The 13,993-nt window shown below is 48.2% G+C and overlaps 1 protein-coding gene across 3 annotated transcripts in view; it reads left to right on the forward strand.

Annotated features, from left to right (window-relative positions):
* Positions 1 to 13,993, forward strand: part of LRRC27 (leucine rich repeat containing 27) — a 19,247-nt gene continuing 5,254 nt past the window's right edge. The window contains exons 1-7 of one of the 3 annotated variants that reach the window (XM_032950252.2): positions 1 to 837; positions 4,127 to 4,257; positions 4,842 to 4,900; positions 7,092 to 7,247; positions 8,551 to 8,710; positions 12,080 to 12,187; positions 13,608 to 13,713. In XM_032950252.2, the coding sequence (XP_032806143.2) occupies positions 700 to 837; positions 4,127 to 4,257; positions 4,842 to 4,900; positions 7,092 to 7,247; positions 8,551 to 8,710; positions 12,080 to 12,187; positions 13,608 to 13,713 (858 nt within the window). In that variant the 5' untranslated portion in view covers positions 1 to 699. Of the gene's footprint in view, positions 838 to 4,126; positions 4,258 to 4,841; positions 4,901 to 7,091; positions 7,248 to 8,550; positions 8,744 to 12,079; positions 12,188 to 13,607; positions 13,714 to 13,993 lie in introns of all 3 variants that reach the window. The other 2 variants (XM_032950251.2, XM_032950250.2) reach the window with 2 other exon arrangements.

The raw sequence follows: 13,993 nt of genomic DNA on the forward strand, positions 1-13,993 counted from the left end.
GCTGATGTTTATGGAGGACACTTGGAGTCGACCTGTCACTGCACAGGATTACATTCTGACGCCGTGACGTGCATAGAATCAATCGCTGCAGAATTCGATTCGCGATTCCTGCAGATTACAAACGACTAAACACGGTAAATGATATGCTAATGCGGCGTGCGAGATGAGGAAGAAGATGTCAGGCGAACGAGACGGCGAAGGGGAGCGCGAACAACAACAACACGAGGGAGGGGGGAGTCGGTGACGCGAGTGAAGGGATCGCGGAGTCGATCGGGGACGGAGTCGACCCACGACGACTCCGCGGATCGCGACGTCGCAGGCCGTCTCCGTGGCGACGAGCGGCGTCCCGGCCAAACAGAGACACCGTGTCTCTGTCCCCGTGTGTCCCCGTGTCTCTGTCCCCGTGTGTCCCCTTGTCTCTCTCCCCGTGTGTCCCCGTGTCTCTGTCCCCGTGTGTCCCCGTGTCTCTGTCCCCGTGTCTCTGTCCCCGTGTGTCCCCGTGTCTCTGTCCCCGTGTCTCTGTCCCCGTGTGTCCCCGTGTCTCTGTCCCCGTGTATCCCCGTGTCTCTGTCCCCGTGTGTCCTCGTGTCTCTGTCCCCGTGTGTCCCCGGTGTCTCTGTCCCCGTGTGTCCCCGTGTCTCTGTCCCCGTGTGTCCCCGTGTCTCTGTACCGCACGGGCAGGCCGTGGGGTCTCGCGTCATGGCGAGCGGGGACGCGGGGGACCCGGGGCAGGCTCCGGCTCCCCGCGCCCGCGACTCCCGCATGAGCCTCGACCTGAGCCGGCGCGGCCTCGCCTCCCTCCCCGAGGCGGCCCTGCGAGACGCCAGCGGCCTCCAGGTCCGAGACGGCGCGCACGGCGCGTCTCGCCCACCTCGCCCGGCTCACCTACCTGCGTCTCACCTACTTGTGTCTCACCTGTGTCTCACCTACTTGTGTCTCACCTGCGTCTCACATACTTGTGTCTCACCTGCGTCTCACCTGCGTCTCACCTACTTGTGTCTCACCTGCGTCTCACATACTTGTCTCACCTGCGTCTCACCTGCGTCTCACATACTTGTGTCTCAACTGCGACTCACATACTTGTCTCACCTGTGTCTCACCTGCGTCTCACATACTTGTGTCTCACCTGCGTCTCACATACTTGTGTCTCACCTGCGTCTCACCTACTTGTGTCTCACCTGCGTCTCACCTACGTCTCATCTGCGTCTCACCTACGTCTCACCTACTTGTGTCTCACCTGCGTCCATCTGCGTCTCACCTACGTCTCGCCTACTTGTGTCTCACCTGCGTCTCACATACTTGTGTCTCCCCTGCGTCTCACATACTTGTGTCTCACCTACTTGTGTCTCACCTGCGTCTCATCTGCGTCTCACCTGCGTCTCACATAATTGTGTCTCACCTGCGTCTCACGTACTTGTGTCTCCCCTGCGTCTCACATACTTGTGACTCACCTACTTGTGTCTCACCTGCGTCTCACATACTTGCGTCTCACCTGCGTCTCACCTGCGTCTCACCTACTTGTGTCTCACCTACTTGTGTCTCACCTGCGTCTCACCTACTTGTGTCTCACCTACTTGTGTCTCACCTGCGTCTCACCTGCGTCTCACCTACTTGTGTCTCACCTGCGACTCACCTACTTGTGTCTCACCTGCGTCTCACATACTTGTGTCTCACCTGCGTCTCACCTGCGTCTCACCTACTTGTGTCTCACCTACTTGTGTCTCACCTGCGTCTCACCTACTTGTGTCTCACCTGTGTCTCACCTGCGTCTCACCTACTTGTGTCTCACCTGCGTCTCACCTGCGTCTCACCTACTTGTGTCTCACCTACGTCTCACCTACTTGTGTCTCACCTACTTGTGTCTCACCTACTTGTGTCTCACCTGCGTCTCACCTGCGTCTCACCTACGTGTGTCTCACCTACTTGTCTCACCTACTTGTGTCTCACCTACTTGTGTCTCACCTGCGTCTCACCTACTTGTGTCTCACCTGTGCCTCACCTGCGTCTCACCTACTTGTGACTCACCTACTTGTGACTCACCTACTTGTGTCTCACCTGCGTCTCACCTACCTGCGTCTCACCTACTTGTGTCTCACCTGCGTCTCACCTGCGTCTCACCTACTTGTGTCTCACCTGCGTCTCACCTACCTGCGTCTCACCTACTTGTGTCTCACCTGCGTCTCACCTACTTGTGTCTCACCTACTTGTGTCCCACCTGCGTCTCACCTGCGTCTCACCTACTTGTGTCTCACCTACTTGTCTCACCTACTTGTGTCTCACCTACTTGTGTCTCACCTGCGTCTCACCTGCGTCTCACCTACTTGTGTCTCACCTACTTGTCTCACCTACTTGTGTCTCACCTACTTGTGTCTCACCTGCGTCTCACCTACTTGTGTCTCACCTGTGCCTCACCTGCGTCTCACCTACTTGTGACTCACCTGCGTCTCACCTGCGTCTCACCTACTTGTGTCTCACCTGCGTCTCACCTACTTGTGGCTCACCTGCGTCTCACCTACTTGTGTCTCACCTACTTGTGTCTCACCTGCGTCTCACCTGCGTCTCACCTACTTGCGTCTCACCTACTTGTCTCACCTACTTGTGTCTCACCTACTTGTGTCTCACCTGCGTCTCACCTACCTGCGTCTCACCTACTTGTGTCTCACCTGCGTCTCACCTACCTGCGTCTCACCTACTTGTGTCTCAACTGCGTCTCACCTGCGTCTCACCTACTTGTGTCTCACCTGCGTCTCACCTGCGTCTCACCTACTTGTGTCTCACCTGCGTCTCACCTGCGTCTCACCTACTTGTGTCTCACCTGCGTCTCACCTGCGTCTCAGCTACTTGCGTCTCACCTGCGTCTCACCTACTTGTCTCACCTGCGTCTCAGCTACTTGTGTCTCACCTGCGTCTCACCTACTTGTGTCTCACCTGCGTCTCACCTGCGTCTCACCTGCTTGTCTCACCTGCGTCTCACCTACTTGTTTCACCTGCGTCTCAGCTACTTGTCTCACCTGCGTCTCACCTGCTTCTCACCTGTGCCTGCTGTGTGTCGTCTGTGTATCACCCGTGTCTCCTGTGTTTCGTCTGTTTAACCTGTCTCACCTGTATAGGACCTGTGTCTCCTGACACCTGTGTTTCACCTGGCTCACCTGTGTTGCAAATTCAGGGTTGGTGGCGAGAGTTAAAGAGAGAGTTTGTGCAGGGTAGTGAATGCTCCTAAATGTCTGTCAGCGATCTCTAACGACCAACAACCTATGCTTAGAACATTGTGAGCTTTATTTTGTTTTAATACAATTAGAAAAAAACAATAGTTGTTAGTTGCGTTACATGTTTTTCTGTGGATTGTATTGCAGTGTTTGCCGTTAACGAATCCAGTGACAATGCAATAATACAGTTTTTATAGGGTGAACGTCACGCCTTGACTGACTTGAACCCTTGATTGGTTGCCTGACCCTCGTAAATGGTTGAATAAATCATTCACATTAATCAAGCTACTACTTCATGTGCCGTGATTATTAAATGTAATTATGAATACATTTAAAAATTGTATTTCTTCAATAATGCAGAAACCCACCTAGATTAATGCCATTACGATGCATAACTTAATCATGGTGTACGAATTGATTGGAATAATAAAGATTTAATTAAAAAAAAACATTTGACAGGAATTTTAGTAACAATATATTTTGAAAGCTATGATACAAAATTGACCACTTTGAAAGCATTGGTTTGCATTTCACAACGAAATATTAAAAATAATGCAATGATATGCTATTATATACAGGGAGCCAGGAAGTTGATAACAACATTCTGCTAAGCATATTAAATGTGGAGATATTTTTGAGCTCCTACTGTGCCCTCGGTCTGTCGCACAATTATGTGGCATACTGTGATGGATGATGGTCAAGGATAAGAAAGGGTGTGGCAGCCAAAGAATGGAACGTAGCTTAACATCCACTAAAGCTGCGTGGATTGTTCTTGCATCCCAGGATCGTGAGAGGTGGCAGCTTGGGGAGGTCTTCATCCAGCAGTGGATTGACCATGGCCGATGATGACGAATGTGTTAAAGCTCTGAGTATATTGTGTATGTGTGTCATTTGAAACTTGGTTTGCTTGTGCTTTCCAGCACGTGTGCCTGGAAGGCAACAATCTTGTGGAGGTGCCACCTGCTCTGTTTGAATGCCTGCCACGCATGCTGTGGCTTGACCTGCGGAGTAATAGGCTTTGTGGTCTCCCGCCCGCTGTGGGGCAGCACAGGTACCCACTCAATGGACATGCCAAGGACGCACCCGAGACTGAGGACGAACATCCCTCCACTTATACTCACCGAGTTGCTCCCCGCTTTTTTCTCTGCGTGCAGATAAAACAAAAATCCGAGCTTTGATTAAATATTTATCCCGAACATAGGAGGTTATTTTCAGCACTCATTGATCTGATTTTTAATTTTAAAATAACTATTTTTTTCATGAAATCGTGTTATTGGTATGGAGTAAAAAATGAAATTGCTTAAAGCTTTTTTATGCAAATGGTAGTCACAGGTTGCATGTCAAATGCCCCCATTCTAGGCTGCGCAGAATATCATTATATTCAACTCACCGATGCTTTGGGAATTGGTAAATAATTGTAACCTGCATTTTTTGTAATTGTAAAATAGAGAATGTCATTTGAGGCTTTAGATTGATAAAGTCAGTGCAGAATATGAAATTTCATCAGTGCTTTGTAGCCTGCAGGTTAACCTTTCATGTCACTACGATGCCTTTGATGTGTATGCTGTTCTAGTTTTAACTCATCATATTTTGTTGAAATGTTCCATATTCGGTTCGTCGTGTTGCCTGATGTAGGTGTCTGAAAACATTGTTGTTGGAAGGAAATCCAATCACACATTTACCAGCAGAGCTTGGTGAGTTTATGGGTGCACTAATAGTCTCTGTTACACACAATAACACGGTTCACACAGCACACCAGCAGGGTGCTAATACGTTCTGTACACAAACTATATAATAAACAACACACATACAAAATACACGCACAATCACATACACAAGCTTATGAAAACCCTATCTTATATCAAATGACCTGTAAAGAGTAAGTATTGAAGATTTCCATAAGAGTTGTACAGTCATACGAATATGTGCAGGCCTTAACTTGCACAAAGGCATAGTCAGAATTTGTATTAATTATGCAGAGGTGGATTCATATTTTTGTACTCATTTAACAAGGATGAGAAATGTAACTTTATGCCCACTACATTTAATATGCCATAGCAAATAATAGATTACACACCACAACATTTGAAAAATATATATTTCACTCATGTATGCAACATTAAGAGTAAAGACATAAATTGCGGATAGACAACCAATTTAAAATGATACTTTCCTCAGCATGTTTATTCTGGGAGTCATACGAAATACATTCAACGTATTTTCCTGGCATTCTAAAATATGCTCCCTCTTTTGAGTACAAACTTAATTATTCCGAGGAGGCAGCATCCAATATCAAAGAAACAATATTCACAACATTTGAATGGTGCTTGTTTACCACTGCTGGTTACGGTTACATTTGGATTTGCTCTTGTTGGTTTCTACATAGTCGAAATATCAGCTCGCGAATATCAGTAAGTGATTCACACACTGTCGGGCTCAGTGAACCTACAGGTTAATTCAGAAAAGGTTAATTCAGATTAAAAGAGTCTCAAGATCCTTCCAGGAGAATTCCGCTTTGGTGGAGTGTGTCCCATTGCTTTTGTTTGCATGTGGAAGGAAACGGGGCGGGGGGAGCCCACTTATACAAGAACAAACACTGCACCGCCAGATTAGAAAATCAATTACCGTACTGCCTCCAACAGACACTTTATTCCTCCTACCCCTAGTTGTGATTTGCACACCATTTTAGCACGATCTATAATAATGACAACTTATATCGTTCTGGACATTACAAGGGCGCTCACAGACCAGCCTGCATGTCACTAAACTACAGGTGTGCCCCACCATGCACATCCTAAGTTGTGTCACATAATGTTAGCGTGCCTTATGGTGGGGCATGATAGTTAAACGCAATGACGAATTTCAAAATGTATTCACACCACAACCCTACCTGAAACTCCGAAACTGTCAAACTTTCGTGAAATTACATTTTGCACAAACCGGGCAAAGCATTCACGTTGTGGCGATGTGTCTCCAGGCTCACACATTGAGGTAGTAGTGCCCATCTCATTCTAACACTGAGCCAGCGCTTTACATTCTGTATTCCCCTGATGTAGATTAATCTTGCCACAGGGCAAGCATTGGCATAGTATCGCACATTGCATGCACACGATACGCGTATACAAAACAAATATCCTGTGACTCATTTTGTGAGCATTGTAACATGTTCGCTAGCATCCACTATCATTTATACACTTTTCACTTATCTGCATATGATATTACCCACGGAAATCAGCTGATATGAAATTCTTATAGCACGTCTTATTATCTTGAAGATCAGTGATGGATTCACAGACAAGAATACAAGATGATCACAGTGGGCAAGATTCGTATTACCCCTGATGCCATAGACAAGATAAGGCAACCCATGTGTGCAGCTCTTCCATTACATCTGCAGTGGCGTACAGCTGAGATGAAGAATCATCTGGAAATGTTTACATTATTTATAAACATACAGATTAAGAGGAAGGCCAAAGATTACCCAGGGGTTCTTGTTCAAGGAAATTGCCTTTTTCCTCCCACCCAAGTGTAACTACGCGTTCCTGTAATCCAGCACTTTCGGGACAGGTTTGGTGCATCACACAGCTCTTTATCTTGTCTCTGTACCCCTGAAAACAAGGAAAAAAAGAGACAAACAAACATCGCTTTCCAACATGGACTCCTGGCGACGGGAGGTCGGGGGGAAGGAGGGGAGGGGGTGCGGGATGGAGACGGATGGGCCGAGCTCACACAGATCCGTGGCTAACGGATTGTGGGTACGCAGATCCGGGCCGTGTTGCTGATTCTAGAATGCAAATGGGCCATCCCTCGATGTTCAATATTGTATAATTTTCTAATATATTCATAGTTTGTGTGCTGTTATGGAAAGTTTGCTGGTGTGTGCAGGCAGATTGACGTGCCTGAAGTCACTGAGCCTGCGAGGCTGCCCTCTGGAGGAGCCCCCAGCTGACATTGTGCACCGCGGTACCCGCGCCATCCTGCTCTTTCTCAGACAAGTGCTCGCCGCTCGGGCTCTACGGGACACTTCGCACAGCTGCACAGGTAGACGCCAGCAAAATGTTGCATATGTGACATGCCCTTAACACCGTCATTTTAGTAGCCGGGCGGTGGTGGCTATGCACGCCTGTAATCCAGCACGATGGATGCAGGGTTGGTGGATCGCACAAATTTTGTGAAACTCTCTTGCCGTGGGCATCGAGGTGGCACATCCTGGCTCGCCAAGAGAAGGCAGGACAGACAAAATGTGGACTTCACCATTTCCGTCTGTATGGGATAGAATGTTTCCCCCTCGCACGTGTCCATTTCTTCTGGGTGCTCCAGTTTCATCCCACACGTAATTGCTCATTCACTGGCTGATAACACACTCATATATATAGGACTGCAGATCTTGTGTAATTCGTGCCGGATCACCGTGTTGCTGCCTTCCTGATTGTGGTTGCACGCACCTCTGAGTCGATCTCTTTCTACGTGTTATGATTTGAAGTTATTATAAGTCACCAATTTGCGTCTGCTGGTGAATTGCAACTGCTGCTGTACCTCATCTGCCTTGTAGGAAAAGGTGACCAATGTTGTCTACCACTCTTATTTTTGAATGAGAACATCACTGGACATTTGTTTCAGTTTGTCATTTATATTCGAAGTACATTTCGAAATGTATTTGGGGCTGTCCATTAATCACGTCACGCGATTTTGGACATTTTTTGACCCCCCCCCCCTTTGTCACACGGCGTCACAAAAAGTCAGACCCCCCCTCAAATATGACGTCACAAAGCTCTGCCCCCCCCCCCAAATATATAAAACATGCTTCAAATCGCTTTAAGCTATTGTCATTGTAGTGCATATTTAATGTGGCACTGCACTCTGCTATTATAGAAGAAAACATTTATTAAAAAGTCTATTTAATTAAGTAGAACGTGTTGTCTGTATTTATTTAAAGTTGCGCGTTTTGATATGACGTCACATTTCTCACCCCCCCCCCCCCACACATCGTCACAAATCTCTGACCCCCCCAGGTGCGTAGCGTAATTTATGGACGGCCCCTTATTGCCTCGCTAATACGATGCAGCACAATGATTACATTTTTTTAAAAATGTACTTACTAGTTCATCTCCAAGTCTTTGGATAATGAGAATAATCCTGGATCTCATGATCCTCGTGATTAACAGTATGTGATTAATAGGCTGTGGAGTAGTGTATTGACAAGAGCTCCGTAAAAACAACGGCAGACTGATGATGATGATGATGACGCCTGCCTCGCCACTTGTTGCGCCATGCCGACCTTGATAGCAACATTCGCTCAAACGGAAATATTATTTTGTGTCTTTTTGTATTTTGTGTGGACCAGAATCTACAATGGGCAATACTGAACTGTCTTGTGTAGAGGAGAGCCCAACTGAAGAGCTGCATTGCCAGAATCCTCTACAGCTGCAAAGTGAAACATCAGCAGTCGTGATTCCAGAGACGGATGACCCCCCTTTAGTATCTAAACTCCCTCATGCCTCCAGGTTCACACAGGGTGGCGGACCTCATTCGTCTCGGTAAACTCATTGCATTTCACTTCCCTTCAATCACGCAGCACATCCGAAAAGATAATTGTCATAAACGGACAATGATAATTTATTGTATTCACTATTTTACTCGTATAAAATATGTACGAATTCACTCTTAAAATGTTGGAAAATGCCATTAGTATACGTTCAATTACAGTGTCTTCCTATGGACTAAAGAGAAAACTAATTGAATAAAAGTCAAGATATAATTCTATTTCCTTTTTAAAAGTTGCAACAGTGACACCTGGCCACGAAGGTGTTCTCCTGCAGTCACACACCATCTGGTTCTAGGTCTCTCCTCTTTGGTTGGTGACCTCAGGCTGTTGCTGCTGCTGCTGTCTTGGTATTCTGCCTTCCTTCATTCCACACTTACCCCACCCATCTCAAATCCGTCTGTCTGATTACATCTATAAGACGTTGTCACCGCCACAGGCTGAGGTGGGAATCGCACGGCGGTTCACTGATGTCACTTGGCGATCAGGACGCGAAAGTTTAATTGGGAAATGTACACATCATGGGTTGCAGGGTACTCCGTAAACAACATGGGTTGCACGGCACTACAACCGGAAAGAACACAACCTCCACGCAGAGAGAGAGAGAGAATCCGCATACACACACACTCGGCACGAGGAGCACGCAAACACACACACTCTTAATGCAGAGAGAACATGCGCACACACACACTTTTAATGCAGAAAGAACATGCACACACACACTCTTGATGCAGAGAACATACACACACACACTTGATGCAGAGAGAACACACACACACTCAACAGGAGCGTAGCGCGCCGCGTGTGGTCTCACGACGGACCAGCCTCGAGTCATTATTCAAGTTTCCGCATTTCAAGTCTCGCAGGTACAAATTCCAATTGCGAGGTGATCTGCTTTCTCTACTCACCCTGGCCAGCATGCCACTGAACAAAGTTGGTGTCGATTACGTCTCTCCTGAACACACACAAGCATAAGTCCCATTCTATAAGTTCTTACGTAACTCGTTTATTTCATTTGAAATACTGTACGGTGTTTCATTTCAGTTTTGATGGCATCCATTTGCTTTCGAAATCTCGATTCTCCCAATCATTAAAGCATATTTACTTAAATTATCAACATCTGACATTTAGCAGTGTAGCCATGGGGAAGTGGAAATGCTTAACCTTGTAAAAATACAACAACCGCCATTCGCCACAAAGTGGCGGTGACGTCACCACGACGCTTGTGCCAGGCTATGTGCACCTTGAGGCCACGTGAAGTGTCGAACCCCCGCTGGCAGGAGGTCACGGGGCAGACCCAGCAGGTGCCACGGGTCGACTGACTGAGATGACTGGCTGATGCACCACCTGTGCCCCCTACTGTGCCAACCTGCTGTGCTTTAGCCACCCGGCGCTCCGCTCGTTGTTCTGAGCGTCGCTCCTCCGCCCTCCGTTGTTGTTGGAGGGCGACTGCCTCCAACTGCCCAGTAGCATCCTTCACGAGCCTCCTCCACAGAGGCCGATCTTGACACCGCTGGTACCAGTCATCGGCAAGTCCACTCAGCTCCACGTCCTCCTGTACCACATCACTCCATCTCTTCTCTAGCCCGTGCCGCGCCCGCTTAGCCCCCTCAATCCGGCCAAACAAAAGCTGTTTCGGCATGCGGTGGCTGGGCATGCGGGCTCCATGACCCAGCCATCGCAGCCTTGCCTGCCGGAGGAGCTCACCGATGGGACCCTGCCCAGATCTTTCAAGGATTTGTGAGCTCCTCACACAATCCAGTCTGGTTAAACCCAGGATGGATCGTAGGCAGGCCAGCCTAAATGTTTCTAACCGGCGAAGATGTTCCATTAGGGGGGTCCACGTTTCGCAAGCGTAGAGAAGGGAGGGAATGACCGTGGCCGAGAAGACCTGAAGCTTAGTGCGGAGCGACAGACCAGGTAGCTTCCACACAGCGTTACGCAACCGATGAAAAGATACTGCCGCTCAACTGATTCGGAGTGAGACCTCTGCTGTTAAACTGGAGCCAGTCATAAGCACACTGCCCAGGTATGGGAAACTCTCCACTCTCTCCACAACTGCCCCATCACCGATTGGGAGTTGTGGGGGTGGAGTGTCCGATGGTACAAAATACCCAGGCAGGTGCTTAGTTTCGGTGGGGCTGATGGTAAGGCCCCACCTCTTAGTGGCACGCTCCAGTCTCAGCAGCAGCATCTCCAACTCCTCCTCTGACTGAGCAGCTATTACCAAATCATCAGCATACATAACGTGGTTGAGCAATAGGGAGCCATCCCTTGACCGCACCCGGGCATCGATTAGCCTCCCATTATATCTGTACCATATGGAGATTCCACCGGTACAGCTATTGAAGGCTTCACGAACTACGTGGTCAAAATAATGTTAAATAATGTGGGAGCCAGAGGACATCCCTGTCGCACCCCAAGGTGTACAGGGAATGGCTCTGACTCCCGGCCACGTAGTTTTACCCGGGCCCGCTCACCATCATGAAGGTCCTTACTGATCGTGAGCAGAGGGTCAGGTACTCCAAAAGCACGAAGAACGACCCAGAGCCCAGGCCTACTGATGGTATCATAGGCCTTGACCAGGTCAATAAAGCAGAGATGTAGGTCTTGTTGGAATTCCCTACACCTCTGCTGTAGCAGACGGACAGAAAATATGGCATCTGTGCAGGACCGCCCTTTCCTGAAACCGCATTGGGGCTCCGCAAGCCTCTCCTCAGCGTGCCTGGCAAGGCGATGCTGAATAATCCTTGCCAGGACCTTTCCCGGCACACTGAGGAGTGAGATGCCCCTGTAGTTGTTACAGTCTGTGCGGTCCCCCTTCTTAAAAAGGGGGACCACCAGGGCATCCTTCCAATCCTGCGGAACCCGTCCAGTGGTCCAGACTGTTGTTATGATGTCATATAGGGCAGTCTGTGCACAAACGCCACCCTCCCTCAGCATTTCGCTTGGGAGATCATCTCTGGCCGCTGCCTTTTCTGGTCTCAGACTCCGGATCGCCTTCAATACTTCCTCAGCAGATGGCACCTCAGCCAGCCACTCACAGGGGGTGACTGCTTCCAATATTTGAGGCACCGCAGCCTCAGCAGTGTCATCCTCACTTTGTGCCACGATGTTTTCCTGGCTGAGGGATTTTCCCTCCCCCAGGACCTCACAGAAATGCTCAGCAAATCTGCGAACCTGTTCCTGGGGGTCGGAGATTGGATCACCGTTTTTTCCCCTAATGATGGTAATAGGTGTGGCGCTGCAGGTTACTTTTAACATTTTACACCCGCATTGTACAACATGACCGTGAACGCTTGTGCGTTTACTCCGCCGCTATCATCCGCAGAGACAGGAAGGTGGCATCAGGCGTCAAATCCCCGGCCCGCAGCTGGGCCGTGGACGTTGCGAGGCGTGAGCAGCGCAGCAGGGCAGAGCGAGCCGAGCAGCAGCGGAGGTGAGATGCGAGGAGCGCGAGGCAGCATCCGCTTTGACCACCACTCGGTGCTGAAGCTGTTACACGGAACTTCATTTAGGGTGAAACTGCAATGACAAGGCTTACGGTCAAATTATGCGTTTTTCTGCCATTCTCACTCGTAAACACGCATGCAGGGCCAGGCGTGGTGGCGCACAGCTGTAATTATACTATACAACACGTTTTTTGTCCCTGGGTAGTGTTCTTTTTTATTGTTTATGCCTAAAAAGTATAGAAAATGGCTATTATTCCCAACAGACTTTGCTTTTGTGACCAGGACTTTACGTAACGGAATGACACAAATGCACACCACGTGTTCTCATTGAAAATAGGTACATTTCAAAATATCACTGTCCTGGTCACAAAAAGCAAAGTTTGTGGGGAATAATCGCCATTTTCTGTACTTTTGAGGCATAAGCAATTAGGAAATAACACTTACTACCCGGGAACAACATTTATGTTAGTGTTATTAATCGCTTTTGAAGACAATAGTCAACGCTGTACATAATGCTTTACAGAATATTCAGTTAGTGTATACGTCATGACTGCTGTACAAAATGCGTACATAATACACAATTAAGGTTTACCAAGTCAAGTCAGTATATAATGCAGTTAGTATTCACCCAACAGGTTATGATTAACTATCACACAGTATCTTCTTGGTTCTTTCTTGCAGTCACGAAAGCTTTAAATCGAAATATCACACAGTAATTATCAAAATTACTTGGAACTGCAAGATAAACTGTCAACATTGAAGGGCACCACATTGCATGTACAACGCTCTCAGCCTTGTCGAAGCCACCATCTCAGAAGAGCTGAACAACATTTCACTGTCCTAGTCACATTTTCAACTCCTTTGAAGTTGGTGGTCTAAACAATAACACGGCCACATGTTAAGTTCTGTTGAGCTGATGGCTTAGACAAGTATGAGAGCATTGTACTGTACATGCAATGTAGTGGTCACTTGATATGAATGCAAAGCATGATTGGGAGTCGTGTATTCTTGGTGTTAATGAGCATCACACCTGCGTTAATTCTCCTGTGGTGATGGGTTTTCTCATTATTTACAGAAAGTGTTGAATTTGAAACCTTGGAGGGAAAATGACTCAAAGATTCCATCCCGGCGTTTGTGCCTTGTTCTTTGTATCTCCGTGTCTATCCCTATGGCTGATGCCATCTCCTTTTCTCTGCATCTCCCTGTTGGCCACTGCCATCCCTTGGAGCGTTGCTGTCGTGTGTAAGAGGCAGCATCAGTAGGCGGAGAGGCACGGAGGCTGCAGCCGGCGTGTAACGTTGCTTTGTTGCAGAATAACCCCGCAATTTGCGAACCACAATTTTGCCAGCAGTCTTTGTATTCCGCACCTGGCGATGAAACAAACGCGCCATCGCCCTATTTACTCAGAAATGGGGAGGCCCTGCGGGATTGGCGCACGAAGGCCAAGCAAGAGCAGCGGAAAACGCAGAGTGAGAGATGCGGCCAGGGTCTGGATGCGAACGCCCTTGACCAGGTGCCGCACGGACGTAGCCGCCTGGCGACGGTCACGTTGAAGTGCACGTCGCACGTAGAGCTATGCATGTATGCGTGCGGGAACTTCTTTCACATCGTGCGTAGCCAACTGTGCTAATCAGAAGTGAAAAAGGATTATTTCAATCTGCGGCAGGACTGTACTGTAAGCAAGAGCCATGGACAAGATATATTGAAGTCACGTGTTGCAGACTGATTGCTTATACGTCACACAGCAGTCAACGTTTGGCCTTTTAGAGTTTCCTTGAAGTGAATTGAAATGC

The sequence above is a fragment of the Petromyzon marinus genome, chromosome 9 (genome assembly GCF_048934315.1).
Source record: "Petromyzon marinus isolate PM22_M1 ecotype Great Lakes invasive population chromosome 9, UKy_Petmar_22M1.pri1.0, whole genome shotgun sequence".
Classification (NCBI taxonomy): domain Eukaryota; kingdom Metazoa; phylum Chordata; class Hyperoartia; order Petromyzontiformes; family Petromyzontidae; genus Petromyzon; species Petromyzon marinus.